Genomic DNA, 16,074 nt, shown 5'->3' with positions numbered 1-16,074 from the left:
TCAATAGGAAAAAAAAATCCAATTTAAAAATGGGCAGGGAATGTGAATAGATATTTTTCCAAAGAATACATACACATAGCCGACAGGTACATGAAAAGCTGCTGAACATCACTAATCATCAGGGAGATGCAAATCAAAACCACAATGTGATATCACCTCAAACCTGTTAGAAGGGTTATTACCAAATAGACAATAAATAACAAGTGTTGGAAAGGACTTGGAGAAAAGGGAACCCATGTACACTATTGGTGGGAATGTAAATTGGTGCAGTCGCTATGGAAAACTGCATGGAGGTTCCTCAAAAAATTAAAAATAGAACTACCATATGATCTCGCAATTTCACTTCTGGGTATTTATCTAAAGAAAATGAAAACACTAACTCAAAAAGATATATGCACCACCATGTTCACTGCAGCATTTACAGTAGCCAAGATATGAAATCAATCTAAGTGTCCATCAATGCATGGATAAAGAAATTATGGTGATCACATACCAATACACAATATTTATTATTCAGTCATTTTAAAAGCATAAAATCCTGCCATTTGCAACAACATGGATGGACCTTGAGGAGATTATTCTAAGTGAAATAAGTCAGAGAAAGACAAATACCATAAGATCTCACTTACATGTGGAATCTAAAAAAACAACAAAAACAAAACCGAGCTCACTGATACAGAAAACAGATTGGTGGTTATTAGAGGCAGGCAATGATGAGTGGGTGAAATGGGTCAAACAGTACCAACTTTCAGCTATAAAATACATAAATTATAGGGATATAATGTATAGCATGGTGACCATAGTTAGTAGTACTGCATTACATATTTGAAAGTTGCTAAGAGAGTAGACCTCAAATGACCTCATCACAAGAAAAAACATTGTATAACTCTATGGTGACATGTTAACTAGACTTATTGTGGAGACCATTTTGCAATATATACTAATATACTTTATGCCAATTATGCCTCAACCCAAAAAAGAAGAAAAAAATGACATTCTTTCTTAGATAAAGGGAGAAAAAGAGACATAGGATAAAAAAATGACAAAATAGAGAAAGCTGTATCCTTTCTGATGTCATATGATGAAAGAAACTGAGATTTAAGTGTTGTTTTAGGCTTGCAAAATTTGCCCTATTACACACAAAGGAACCCCATTCAAGAAGAAACTAAAAATCCATTTTTATTAATGATTTTTGTAAGAAAACAACATATTTACATACATGTTTACAAACATTTGCATAAAATTTTTTTCCTTTCCTTTTAAAAGGTGTTGTTCATTTGGCAAAAGATTAAAACATTATTTACCACTAGCAATGAAATCCAGTAACTTTATAAATGGTTATTTCTTCCCTTCACCCTTTTCCTTATATTAAATACACTTAAAGGCTACCCAAACTAACACTAATATTTACAAGGACAATGAACTAAAGGAGCATGACTAATGGTAAGAATGCCTGTTAGGAGATAATGCTAAATTTATGCGTGCTAATTAAGAATATGAAATACAGCAATTGCATACTTACAAGGTCCTATTTTCCTTGATGTGTTTCATTGAAGGAAGAGGGAGAAACAGTAAAGGAGTGAGGGAAAAGGGGCAAGAAGGGGGTCGTTGCTGGTGGGGTCTTTTTTGGGGGGTGGGAGGGATGGAAAGGTCCTTGGAGAGGACCACAGAAAAGCATCTGAGACCACAAGTACAGTTAGAGAACATGCCTAACACCATTCCTGCACACAAACATGGGGCTGCTGGGTATTATCTCCTGAGTTCCACTCTCCATTAAAAACCAGGACATGGAAGCAACCTAAGTATCCATCAACAGATGAATGGATAAAGAAGATGTGGCACATATATACAATGGAGTATTACTCAGCCATAAAAAGAAACGAAAGGGAGTTATCTGTAGTGAGGTGGATAGACCTAGAGACTGTCATAACAGAGTGAAGTAAGTCAGAAAGAGAAAAACAAATACCGTATGCTAACACATATATATGGAATCTAAAAAAAAAGGTCATGAAGAACCTAGGGGCAGGACAGTAATAAAGATGCAGACCTACTAGAGAATGGACTTGAGGACACAGGCAGGGGGAAGGGTAAGCTGGGACAAAGTGAGATAGTGGCATGGACATATACACACTACCAAATGTAAAACCGATAGCTAGTGGGAAGCAGCTGCATAGCACAGGGAGAACAGCTCAGTGCTTTGTGACCACCTAGAGGGGTGGGATAGGGAGGGTGGGAGACGCAAGAGGGAAGAGATATGGGGATATATGTATATGTATAGCTGATTCACTGTTATAAAGCGGAAACTAACACACCACTGTAAAGCAATTATACTCCAATAAAGATGTTTTAAAAAAATGAATTGTAGGGAAAAATGAAAAAAAAACCAAAAGTCAAGCCTAAGGATACAAGAGAATGAATAGATTACCTACTGCCAGAAGCCACAGGTTGTGAGCTATCTTGAAAAAGTTTCTCCCAGGTTAAAGCAGCCTCTTCAGGACTACAAAAGTAGGCTGTCGTCGTTGTTTTCAATATACAGGAAAACAAAAATACAATAAAGAGAAAAGAAGAACGGATACAGATCAGTATCTTTCTTCACATCGCCATGTTTTATCTTAGAGGTAATCTTTTTTTTTTCCAACAGCTTTATTAACATTAGCAGCTTCATTCACATACCATACAGATCATCAATTTAAATCAAACAGTTCAATGGGTTTTAGTATATTCACAGACTTAAGCAACCATCACCAAAATCAATTTTATCACCCCATAAAAGAACACCTGTGCTTTTTATTTTTTGGGGGGGTGCTGCATTGGGTCTTCATTGTTGCATGTGGGCTTTCTCTAGTTCGTCTAGTGGGGGCTACTCTTCATTGCGGTGTGTGGACTTCTCATTGGGGTGGCTTCTTTTGTTGTGGAGCACAGGCTCTAGGTGCACAGGCTTCAGTAGTTGCAGCACGTGGGCTCAGTAGCTGTGGCTCACAGGCTCTACCGCGCAGGCTCAGTTGCTCCACGGCATGTGAGATCTTCCCAGATCAGGACTCAAACCCATGTCTCCTGCATTGGCAGGCAGATTCTTAACCACTGCGCCACCAGGGAAGTGCCACCTGTGCTCTTTAGTTATCATCTCCTTCGTCTCTCTGTCTCTAAAGATTTGCCTATTCTGGACATTTAATATAAATGGAGTCATGTAATTGGTCTTTTATAATTGGCTTTTTTCACTAAGCATGATGTCTTCAAGGTTCATCCATGTTGTAGAGTGTATCAGTCTTTCATTCCTTTCCATTGCTATGAATATTCTACATTTTATCCATTCAGCAGTTGATTTCTACTTTTTGGGTTTTATATGAATAATACTGCTATGGACATTCATGTAAAACTTTTTGTGCAGGCACGTTTTCATTTCTCTTAGGTATGTAGGTAGGAGTAGCACTGCTGGGTCAATCATAAGATACCTCTCTGTTTAGCTTTTTAAGGGACTGCCAGACTATCTTCCAAAGGGGCTGCACCATTTTATATTCCCACCAGCAATGCACAAAGCCTCCAATTTCTCCACATCTTTGCCCACATGTTGTTATCTATCTTTTTTATTATAGCCAGCCCAGTGTGAAATAGTATCTCATTGTGGTTTTGATTTGCATTTATTTCCCTGATGTCTAATGATGGTAAGCATCTTTGCTTATTGGCCATTTGTACAACTTCCTTGGAGAAATGTCTATTCAGATCCTTTGCCCGTTTTTAAATTGAGTTTCATTTTGAGTTGTGAGTTATTTATATATATATAAAATACAAGTCCCTTTCCAGATATGTGATTGCAAAATTTTCTCCGATTCTGTGGGTTCTTTTATTTTCTTGATGATGTCCTTTGATGTAAAAAAGTTTTAAATTTTGATGAAGTCCAGTTTGTCTTTTTTTTCCGTTTGTTCCATGTGGATATCTAGTTGTCCCAGCACCGCTTGTTGAAAATACTATTCTTTCCCCATTGAATTATCTTTACACTCTTGAAAATCAATTGATCATACATGAGGATTTATTTTTAGACCCTCAGTTCTATTCCATTGATCTATATGTCTATCTTCATGCCAGTACCTCCCTGTCTTGACTACTGTAGCTTTGTAGTAAGTTTTGAAATCAGGAAAAGTGAGTCTTCCAGTTTTGTTCTTTTTCAAGATTGTTTTGGCTATTTTAGGTCCCTTGCCTTTCCATATAAGTTTTAGCATCAACTTGTCAAAATCTACAAAAAAGGGCAGCTGGGATTGTGATAGTGATTGTGTTGAATCTGTAGATTACTTTAGGGACTGAGGCAATGTCTTTTTAAACGTTAGGGGATAACAAGTATTATAGAATTAAACCAGTAATACTACTGTTGAATTACTTGTATCAATTAACTAAAAGTGGGGAGAGAAACAGATAAAACTTGGCATTTACTGCTTTAGTTCCCAAATACATGAAAGATAGATACTCCTAGGAATAACCAATTTAGTTTGCCTTAAAAAGGGTCTAAATTTTTTAAACAATATTTTGACTATTCATATTATTTTCCATTTATTATATAAACCTCATTATCTTTATTTGAAAGACTATTATTCTTCAGTGAACATGATAAAATCCCCAAGCTCAGTAATCTCAGCATCTCTATTTTGCTACACAATCCACTGTTGCTTTCTTGAGGGTGTTCCTAGGCTGATCTGCAAATAAGTACAAAATTTGGTAAAGGTTTATTTTTTAAGAATATTAAGTGCTGCAAACTCTGTTATAAGAGAGAGAAGTATAGCTCCCTATCACAGTGCTGCTCATCTTGGGCAGAAAGGCTAAAATTCAGTGAAAATAACTCCACTTTCAAATACGTAGTTTTCCTTAAATTGTAGAGAAGGTACTGGCAATGTAGACTTTTTTTTTTTAAGGAGGGGAAAATAATAGGATAGAAACTAACAAGAAAAGCTAAAGATTCTAACCAGATAGCTTTTTGCTTCCATGTGGTATTGAAATTACTATAAAAGTTTGCTAAAAATAATTTTTATAATTCATTTTATATCAAGAGTAACTTCAATCATCTACGAGTTGGTTACAGAAACCTGAAGCTATTATAGACAGATATAACTTCAGTTAAAGAGGTAAAATTTCAATGAAAAAAAAAGGAAATGTAGTTGTACCACATAAAAGCTGTTATCGCACACTGAACGAAAGGAACAAAAGTTCAAGTAATAAACTACTAATGATTTAAATACTGTACATTTACCTAAATTTCTATTAGCTAAAAATTTTTTTAATCTTCATTTTATAAACAAGCCTAAATGAAGGTAGAAATTTAAAACAACACTAATAATGCAAAACCTCTACATTACACTTAAAATGTAAATTACAATCAAGCAATTTTGAATCCAATATCAATTCTAATGTAAATACCTGAGTGGAAACTGATATCCTTCAGATATTCAATCACAAACTTAATGCAAAACACTAGACCTAAATTTAGACCAGTTTTAGTAATAACAATTGGTTCAACTTCCCTCATTCAATAATGTAAACATTTAGTTAAAAATTATTTGTTGAGACAATAAATGTGAAGATTTTTCAAACAGCAAAAAATGTAAATCAAGCACTGCAAGGTACAATATTTTCCTAACACAAAAACAGTAAGAACCAGAAATTACAAAATTATCTGTGTCAATTATGGAGATCTACTTTTTAAATAGAAATTTTAAAATATTTTAACTATTAAAACATGCATCATTGTTTCATCCAAGTTAATTTTCTCTGACAACTGTACCAAGTAGAACTTTCAGGAACAGACTAACACTATGAGATTCATCAAATTAACAAACACTCAGAAATATAACACTGTTAAATACAAGTACTTAACATTAATGTAGGCAGGGAGCACTTTTTAAACCTTAAAAAGTCCAGGTTGTACTTGAATACTTAGTACAGAGGTATTGCATAAGTGGCCTACTGGTGATGGAAAATATGTGAACTTTTGAAAAGAGACAATTTTTCAAGCTTGTTTTACATCAAGTTATCATGAGATTGTTCACATTTAGCACAAAGAATCAGCTTCCAGTAAAGACTGTAAAAAGATATTTCACATTTTTGATCTAACATTCCTTACAGAAAATATTTAGTGTTCAGGAAATGGGACAGCCTTCTTGACACATTTTAAAAATCATCTCCGGTTCTTACTCCAAATTTTCAATCTATCATATTGAGATATTTGAAATGCCAAAAGCCTTGACTGGATTTGATAATAAATTAGTTAGTTGTTGGGAAGTAACACGTCTAAAAAATAACAAGATTAATGTTTTTGAAATAACAGAACTTATATTTACAAATGAATAGTTACTTTAATAGACTACAAGCTTTTTCCAATATGCCATTGCAGAGATTCTGAGGAGACAGTTTCCACTTTAGACCAGTTGATGTGTCCCAGGAGAAAGTCAGACTTACTCCTTTGTAACTATTTCCCCCCTAGACCATATTATCCAATTTAATCACCCAGCTGACCTTTGAACATTTCTAACAGACAAATGTAACCTCAAAGGTCAATAAACGCCCTGTCATATATTCAAAAGAACATGGCAGAATGTGAAGTTACCACAAGGCAACTGCATTGAGGGAAAATACTCTGTATACACTCTCTGGTATTTTTGCTTAAAAAAAAATACAAATGTTTAAAGATGTTACTTTACAAAAAGGATAACTAATTAAAATACATTCTTTAAATGTTTTGTTTTTTCCTATGGAAAAATATCTGTGCGTGCTAATCTTAGGATGGCCCTATAAATAGAACTATAAACTTGGTTAAATTCATGCATGTTCCATCGCATAAACCAAATCAATAGAGAATACATTTCAGACATACAAACACAATTTTTACATGGAAAAAAGAAGACTGATAACTAACATATACCTAAAAGGAATACAAATCTCCCACATCAATTTTTTTAAAAACATATAAAAATCATTATTTCTAGTTCAAAAAAAAGGTATCCAAGAACTACAAAAGATGTACTTACAATACACTGAATTTAACATAGCGCTTATTCAACTTTAAAACTCCATATTCTTAATCTTTAATAAATCAGAAAAAGTTTTGAGTTAACAAGGACCACAGAGCAATCTTTGGGGAAATTAGCCAGGAACTAAATTTATCCTTACAATCAATGTTCAGCAAGGCTAATCCTGGTCACGGATTGTGAATAAGCAGGTCCTGGTAAGAGATGAGAAGGCTGGATTCAAGTAGAAAATAATCTATAATGTTGGCTGAACCAAATTCCATGTTAATTCAATTTCTACCAAAATAGATAACCCAGTGTGTCCTTATAAAGCATTTGGAAAATCAGGCCATAACTTTTTTTAGAAGGACAAAAAGATATGGTAGAAAGATTTCCACATAAGATATTTACCCTGAATTTCTACTTAAGAGTTTTACCTTGAATCTTTCCTTTGTTAGGAAATGAAGCTAAGGAAATTAATTTGAACATGGATGTGATTATGAGACTAATTAAAGAATCAGAATATTAAAATACTTGTTTTAGATCTTGTTCAAAATAATTGCCTTAAAAAAAAATCTTTCATATCTAACAAGAACACTAGTAATAACTTATTTCCCAAATCAAACATGTTTTAGTTTACCCCAGAAACAGACTCTGAGACAGGATTCAAAGACAAGAATCTCATTTGGGAGGTAATGTCAGAAAACATTGTTAAAGGAATGAGAAGTGAGACAGAGAAGAAGAGGAAGAAAATAAAGAATGCATATTTAACAGTCTCCTGTTGTGGGCAATGAGGTCCAGCCCCACTGGAAACTCTAGGAAACAACATGAAACACGCCTCAAAGTATTACCAGAAGGGCAAGGAAGCTGGAATAATTATTCTCCGATTCCCATCTATCACTGGCTGAGGGATGCTCCCAGAGGATTATCTTCCTAGCACTTGCAGTCTGCCCTGTGTGCAGGTGAGAAAATCCAAGGCAGAGTCGCAGGTGCTTGCAGGACACGTTAATGCATGAACTGGAATGCTGAGAGTGTCTGCTGCAAAGTCTCACCATCAGAAATCACAAAGCTTAAATTCATTTTTTGTCACAGTCGTATTACAAAGAAGAAGTGCATTTTTAACGATGCAAGCAATAGCACAGAATTTTGAGGTCTAAAAGTAAACCTCCCAGCAAAGAGAACAGAAGTCTGCAGTTATTAGGAGTATTTTAATCCACCAAAAAAAATCTATTTTTGCCTGAATTAATCAAAGTAGATGTTTATATGAATCATTCCCATTTTCACTAAAGTTGCACAAACCCATTACTATTTGAATTCAATATGATATCTCAAAGAGCCAGCACCAAAAACAAAACATAGAATAATAATATGGTATAGCATTTGTAACACACAAGACTAAAAATTAGAAGAGCTGAATTCTTGCTAGCTCTTCATACTAACTAGCCATGCAAACTTATATAAGTCATGTTATTTGTATGGGCCTCGGAGTCTCTATCAGTAAAAATACAGTAACGTCTGGCCTACTTATTGTTGAGACTAAGAGAAAAGAAAAAGGTGTGAAACATATTTTTTAAATTACAATATGTTAAAAGTACAATATATTAAATAATAAGGTATTTTTATTATCATCATAAAAAGTCAAAGGTGGAAAGGCCCTTAGGAGTCATACTATTCACTTCTAACACACATTAATAAAGAGATAAACTCTGCTCTAGGAAAGACCAATGATTTGTTCCAGCAAATCAGTAGCAACTCACTGGCAAAGCTGAAAATGGATTCCAGTGCAAAGCTTCTAGCACCTCAAAACATCTTTTTACTTGAGAGTTGGCTAGACATGTCATTGGACAAACAGCTAAAACACAGTTTAATTAGCTGTTTTAAAAACTCTGTAACACTTTTAAATAACAGTAAACACCATAGGATATTATAAAATATGAGCTAAGAATCATGGGCCAATGGTTTTAAATTTACCAGATCACTTATATTATCATTCATTTGGCATTACATAGAGCCTAGGAATATTAAATTCTACCATCTTTTAAAATTAATAAGGAAGCTGGTTTCCACAATCAAAAACTGAACATGGAAAAAGCCAATTAAAAATTGCTTCCAGTTAAAAGGTTTGTTTTCCTGTCCTTTAGAAAACACTTCATATAAAGATTGCCTTTTGTTCTCCTTGCTTTAAAATTCAATTCATCAAAGTTGAACCAATACCAACTGAAGTCTCTTATGTGCTAGATTTAAATGGGTAAATTTTAAATGGAAAAAAAAACTTCTTAGAAAAGAATTTCCATTTATAAAATTGTTAAGGTAAAAATATTTTATTAAATCTAGTTCAACAGTCTAGGTATTTAATTTTAAAACTCACAAAACTCAGTCTTGTCATTTATATGATGTCATTCACATGTCATTCTAATTTTCTTAGTTTTCATCTTGCTTTAATATTTTTTACTTAAATGTATATAATATCACATTCAGTAAGTAATTCAGAGAATACTGTGGTCACAAAAATTAAAATATTTTCCAAAGTTTACATTGGCAGACTTAAAGACCAGAACTAAGGTCTTACTCATAGCTGAATACACTTGGCCTTGAATAAGTTAATAACATTCTCTTTGGTTTCCTTATTAGGCTGATAGGAAAAAAATAGGACTGTATCTAGTAAAATTACAAACCTCACTTTATACAGTATGAAATATACATTTCAATATAGTGTACAATTTAAAAACCAATTGCATTATATGGCTTTCAAAGCCAGGAGAACTGGCTTTAAATTTTTTCCATTATTTTTCTAGGGTGATGGCCAAAACCTTGCATTAGAATTAAATACAAACACTGTAAATGTGATAAGCCCTGGGTACAAACCACTCTGTGACCACTGGAGAACCCTTGAACAAATGACAAATCTAAAACTCTACGGTTCTTCACAGAGGACCCAAAAAACAGAACATATCAATTAACTTAGGATAGGCAAACAAACTCCATACACAACAATTACGTTACAAAGGCAGAAGTTCCAGTTACCAGCATTACTTTTACCAAATGTATATAGCATGGTCAATGTAATACTGTGACATGCCACTCGGTCATATTTACAGCATAGGAAAAGAGGAAAAGCGCAGAGAAAACTTATCTGCCAGCTGCTCTTGGTTCCCCTCCCAATATTTTGACATTAAAATAATATAATATAAAAAGAGCAAGCTCCCTCAATACCCTTTTCTGATACTGATATAGCTCTGTTTTAGATTTAGGAAAGCTAAGTCACTTTCACTAACAATTAAGTAACAATCATCAATTTATAATCTCTGTTGAAAGTTAGTGTTAAATGATCAAAATCAGTTTTTATTTAAAAATGATTTCCCTTAACAGTTTTATACAAATGAAATAAGTTCCATCTTATTTATACTAATTCCATTAGCTATTTTTCAGCTTGGTGATCCATAATTTCAGGTCTACACAGGTAATATACCCCAGTGGTGGTGCTGATGCTGACAGTATAGGGCTCCTACTTTGAGAACCACTGATCTAGCTTTTGTGCGAATACTTCCAATGATTTTATGAGGACAGAGCTGATTTTCATGTAGAAATTCTCATACACATAATTCTCCTTAAATGTGGAACCAGAAACTTCCATTTCTTATAATTAATTTTTCCACCTAGAACAAGACAGAACAATTCTATTCCTTCTTACACATGGCAGTCACTCAAATATCTGAAGAAAACTCCCTCTCTTTAAACTTATTTTCTCCAAAATAAGTATCACCAATTTCTTTGCATCCCACTCAAGACTTTCAACATTCAGTCTGCCTCCTTATGAACACTATACTTCACAATGTCATTTTTGGTATGTGGCGCTTACAATTTTCAGTCTGCCTCCTTATGAACACTATACTTCACAATGTCACTTTTGATATGTGGCACTTACAATTTAACACAATAATATAAAAGTTTTAGTCTGAATATCAGAGTACATGTGGTTTACTACATCTCCTTATCAATAATAATTTTATAACTACATTAGATCTTTCAGCAACTGTATCACAGCACTTTCCAACTGCCAGTCTGTGGACTGATACTACTCCTTGATGAAATTTTCAGTGATACAGAGTAGATGAGAAAAGAAAAGGTGGAGCAATTTTTCCATCAACTTAAAGTCATTCAACTTAAATAACTCTCTTTTATCCTAAGTTTATGTCCTTCCTAAATATGGGAGGAATTTGAGGGGGTCTTAAACAAAGTGATGGTGATGGAAGATGGTAGTTATTTTTCCAACAGTCTTCCTTTATATGGCAAAATAAAGTCTCAAATTTCACAATTTCTCTTATCTGTTCCACCCTCTACTATCATCTAGGTAGCCAAGTGCTTAAGAATAATTTATATAATCTGCAACCACCAATCACAACCTCCACTCATCACTCTTTTGATTAACTATGGCAGCAAAGCAAAACTCTAATGGGCTCTAGCAAATAAAAGGGCTTCAAAGTGCTTTTTTCCCTAATAGTTTCTAGTTTCCCATACCCACTTCCCACTTACCTTTATAATCCTAAATAACATTCAAACCCAGCCAGCCAGACTACATCAAATTAAGAGAGGGCTGGAATGACAGAAACTCACAACCATTTGTTGCAGTTTAAATTACTAGCCAGTAATTTGAACTACAAGTGAACTATACCATCTAGGACAGCAAACTACGGCCTATGGACCAAATCCAGCTCACCATCTTTTTGTGTAAATAAAGTGTGAGTGAAGCACAGCCACAATGACTCATTTACACATCGTCTATGGCTGCATTTGTGTTACAATGGCAAAAGTGAATAGCTGTGGAGCGACTAGATGGCCTGAAAAACCTAAAATATTTATTATGTGGCCCTTCACACAAAACATTTACCAACCTCTAATCTACGATAATGAACTATTTGCTACCAAAGAAAAATTTGAGATCTGCAATAATAACCATTAACTAACTCAGGACACCTACTATCTCCATTGGAATATCTAAACACTGGAATCTGAATAATCCTTTATCCCTACTCTGTATAAAAGATTTGTTGCCCACCCAAGACAGAGAGCATTTACTTACCTGCTCACTGAGCTAATCTTTAACATACATTTCTCAAGGACTCATTACCCGAATAATGAAGAATCCATGAATATACTGCTCTGTGCAATCTAAGGTTTAAAAAAAAGTTGCTGCTAATAACTCAAAAGTATATCAAAAAAAAGAAACTGTATAGAACTACATAAAATTTCCTTTACATTTTATATTTCAAATAAAAATACTTTTAAAGGCACTTAAAGCAGGAAAGCTTAAGTTCAACAATTTAGGTACTATTAACTGCATTAAGTAATGCAAATTAATTTCCCTTTTGTATTAAAAAAAGGACTTTCGTTTTCATGTATGTAGAGTTGAAATCAAAAGATAATACTTCTAATCCAATTCAACCATGTAGTTTTTTAAACATAAATGACATTAGAATCTCTAAAGAGCAAAATCACAAGATCAAAGTACTTTGAAACCGGAAAGTGCTTAAAAGATCACCTCTACATTTTACAGTTAAAGTTTTGATACAACATGAAATATTTATGGTGAGACAAATAATTAGTGGCAGAGGCAGATCCAGAACCCAACACTTAACTATCAGTTTGGAACTCTTTCTACTTTATGACTAAGAAAGATAGCTCATATTCCAGGATAAAGTAAAGTGATGTTGAAGTACTTTGGAGATTTAAATGTACAGTAAACATACTCAGAGGGCTATAGCCCACTCAACCTACCAACCCTCTTGTGTTTTTTATTAATCAATTAACTATAAAATTACAGAAGGGAAAAAAATAATTCATTATAAAGCCACTCTTAATAGAATGATCAAAAGAACAACCAATTATTTGCTTAACAAATTGTCAACAATTAGAAAAAATAATAGCGGAAAAGCGGCAGTATGATGAGTACTCATAAACTGCTAATTTGGTACAATCTTTCTGAAGGATAACTTGGTCATATTTTAAAGAGCTTAAAAAGTTCTCACCATCTAAACCAATTATCCCATTCCCATGAATATATCCTAAAGAACTAGTCTAATATAGAATTCAAATTTCACATACAAAGATGTCCATCCCACTATTATTTATAATTGTCAAACATTAGAAACAATCTAATATCCAAAGAGAGAACTGGTTAAATCATGTTGTATTCATACAATAGAATATTAGGCAGCCATTTCTAAAAATCACATTTTCAAAGACATGGGGAAGTACTTATGATGGTCAGTTATAAAAAGTAGGATATACAACTATATGATCAGCATAATCTCAATTTTGTTATTACGCACACACACAAACACATATACACACTCATACATATAAACAGCATAGACAAAGACCGAAAGGAAATACAAAAAATATTAACAGTGTATATCTCTGAATAGTGAGATTGCAGGTAATTTTTTTTCTCTTCTTTATAGCTATCAGCATTTTCTAAATTTTCTGTAATAATCATGTAATTAGTTTTATACCCAGAAAACATTAAAAATGTACTCTGTAGTCAATTTTGAAATTTTTATAGTCTATATAATAAATAAGGAATAAATATTTACAGTACTCAAAAGTATATCTGAATGATGGGAAATAAATCACTAATATGTAAGAATATAATTTCCACATATGGATTGGTGGGTAATTTTGAATCCAAAAGATTACAGTATTTTATCTCAGTTGTTGAGTATAGAAAGTTGGTATTTAGTAAGAAATGCAAATCTTTAAGTAAAATTGGTGCAAGGCATCTAAAAATTGTGCTATTCTGGCATAACACTGAAGATATAAATGCTCTCCAATGTAATAATACCCACTGTTATATTAAAATAGGTATAATCTAGTACATACATGATGGCCAATATTAACTAATTGAATTAACTTTTTTTTTTTTTGCCAAAGTGACTACGATTGGTCTATGCTAAAGGAAGAAATACAACACCATACCATTATTTTAGTTGGAAGAGCCGCACCAAAAATCATGACAAAAAAAATTGTAGAACTGTAAGAAAATCCAGTGGTTTTTTGTTACTGTTAATGACTTCCTGCTAAAAATTCAAGTAAGAGAGTCAAATTGCTTGAAGCACTAAAAAAGCATAGCAGCAGTGTATGGTCTGCAATGATTTGAAAACCACTAAGAACATTCTTCAGTATTTCCTCATTTGCAGACTATCAAGCACTGCCTATCAAGCACTATCTCTGAATTACAGGACTACACCTATGTTCTTTACCAATCTTGAATTTATATTGTGTTATAATACAGTAATGACACAAACTGATGTCACACATAAAAAGGCAAACTGTATGTAATTTTAAAAGCTAACTTTAAAATACGATTCTAATATCTGTGATAAAAAAATCACATAAATATGTAAAATATAAAAATACATCCTAACATATTTTTACATAAGAGCTAAAGTTTACCACTTTTAACATAAAAATTCTGAAATGGAATTAATAAAAAACAATTTTCATATGTACCACAGAGCAATAAGTTTAAATCAGACTATTTTGAGTTGTGTAGCCCTTTATTAGCAACTAAAATAGAAGGTATCTGTTGTACAACACGGGTAGTAATTGACTATAACTGGAGATTTTTATATTCTAATACAGATCATTTATAAATGCAATTTCTTTATTAAAAAGCTTCCACCCTTTTTGTTTGTTTGTGTACAATTTGCAAAACTATTCTGAAAGCGGAGTATATGTGCACAAGTCTGCAAAGAGTGCAAATTTAGGATATGGTAAATGCTTTACAAGTTAACTTTCAAAAAACTGACTGCCACAACTGTGCCTTTACATTGCCTTTTTTTTTTTTTTGATCAAAATATTTTGATGCCAGCCTTCCTTCCACTGCTCTAAACTATAAAGCATTTTTTTAATGAGTTGAAATTAAGGAAGGACTACACCTACTAGAAAAGAAGAGAAGAAAGTTCCATTAGTTTGAGGTTTCAGAATCCCCCCAAACCAGGACCAGTATCTTGGTAAGGGTTAGGCTGGGACCCTGGACAGAGTATGAGTATGTGCAGGTGGCATCCCTGAGGATTCAGAGCTTCAGTGAACCGTGAGTGCTCCAGCTGCATAACTCACTGAACTGTCTTGCCAGTTTCGACACTGGCTTGACTGGGCATAATTCAAAAAGGAAAAGCTCATATTCATTCCATTCTTCTGCAGCTCTGTGATAGCCTAGAAAAAGAAAAATTTGGTTATGACAGACATCACACAAACAAGTGAGCACTCTTTGAATGTGCTGGTAGCTTAACTTTGAAGCCTAGATCTCTCTCTCACTCTTAGTTTCTTGAATTTCTCGTCACCCCATATTAAATAGGAAAAAGAAAGAACTCCTTATTTCATTCTCTCAAAGAACTTCTCCTAATCTAGCTTCTTGATAAATATCAGTCATCTTCCACTCTACCTCTCCCTGTATTTAATAAGGCACTTTAAAAAATAAATAAATAAAAAATTTTAAAAATCATAGTATCTTTCTTTCTATTCTCTAAACCAAACCTTGGCCACTTTCGTCTTGAAATGTTGGAGTCTTTTCTTTGTCTGAAATTTTAAATGTATATAAATTGAGTACCAGATCTAAGAGGTATACCAGGGTTTTTACTTTAATTGTGAATTGGCTCATCATTTATTTTACTAAAGTTTTATTTGACCCAATTCAAACTTTGGTAAATTAGTATAGCTTATTCTAGTTTAAATTTCATAAATCAATTTAAGCCCTTAACAGGCTTTTCTCCCAGTCAATCAACACTGCTTAAGAGAAGACCTTTCCTAAAAATCCACAATGTACTATTTTTCAAATCACAGTAATACTAGACCTTTAGGTTCCTACCCTAGACTATTCTAGACTACATTACCAACTCCAGTATTTCTCTGCCTCTCCAAACAATGAGCCCATTATTACTTTCCTCTAACCATTCCTGAGTGTACACTGTCTTCTTTTTGAGTCTCTCATTTTCTTTCAATTTCAGTTTTATTAGGAAAAAAATTAATGTTATTATCTCTTTAGAAAATCCAGCTAACCAAAACTTCTGCCTCTTTACCAGTCTTT

At 33.4% G+C, this 16,074-nt stretch overlaps 1 protein-coding gene across 6 annotated transcripts in view; it reads right to left on the bottom strand.

Moving 5' to 3' along the window:
* Window positions 1-1,153: 1,153 nt before the first annotated feature.
* Window positions 1,154-16,074, bottom strand: part of MEMO1 (mediator of cell motility 1) — a 141,968-nt gene continuing 127,047 nt past the window's right edge. For all 6 annotated transcript variants that reach the window (XM_033838764.2, XM_073791461.1, XM_033838766.2 and 3 more), the window contains one exon: window positions 1,154-15,203. In XM_033838764.2, the coding sequence (XP_033694655.1) occupies window positions 15,072-15,203 (132 nt within the window). In that variant the 3' untranslated portion in view covers window positions 1,154-15,071. The remainder of the gene's footprint in view (window positions 15,204-16,074) is intronic.

Source organism: Tursiops truncatus, chromosome 14, assembly GCF_011762595.2.
Source record: "Tursiops truncatus isolate mTurTru1 chromosome 14, mTurTru1.mat.Y, whole genome shotgun sequence".
NCBI lineage: Eukaryota > Metazoa > Chordata > Mammalia > Artiodactyla > Delphinidae > Tursiops > Tursiops truncatus.
Note: the sequence above shows the minus strand (reverse complement) of the source record. Positions and strands in the feature narration are given on the sequence as shown.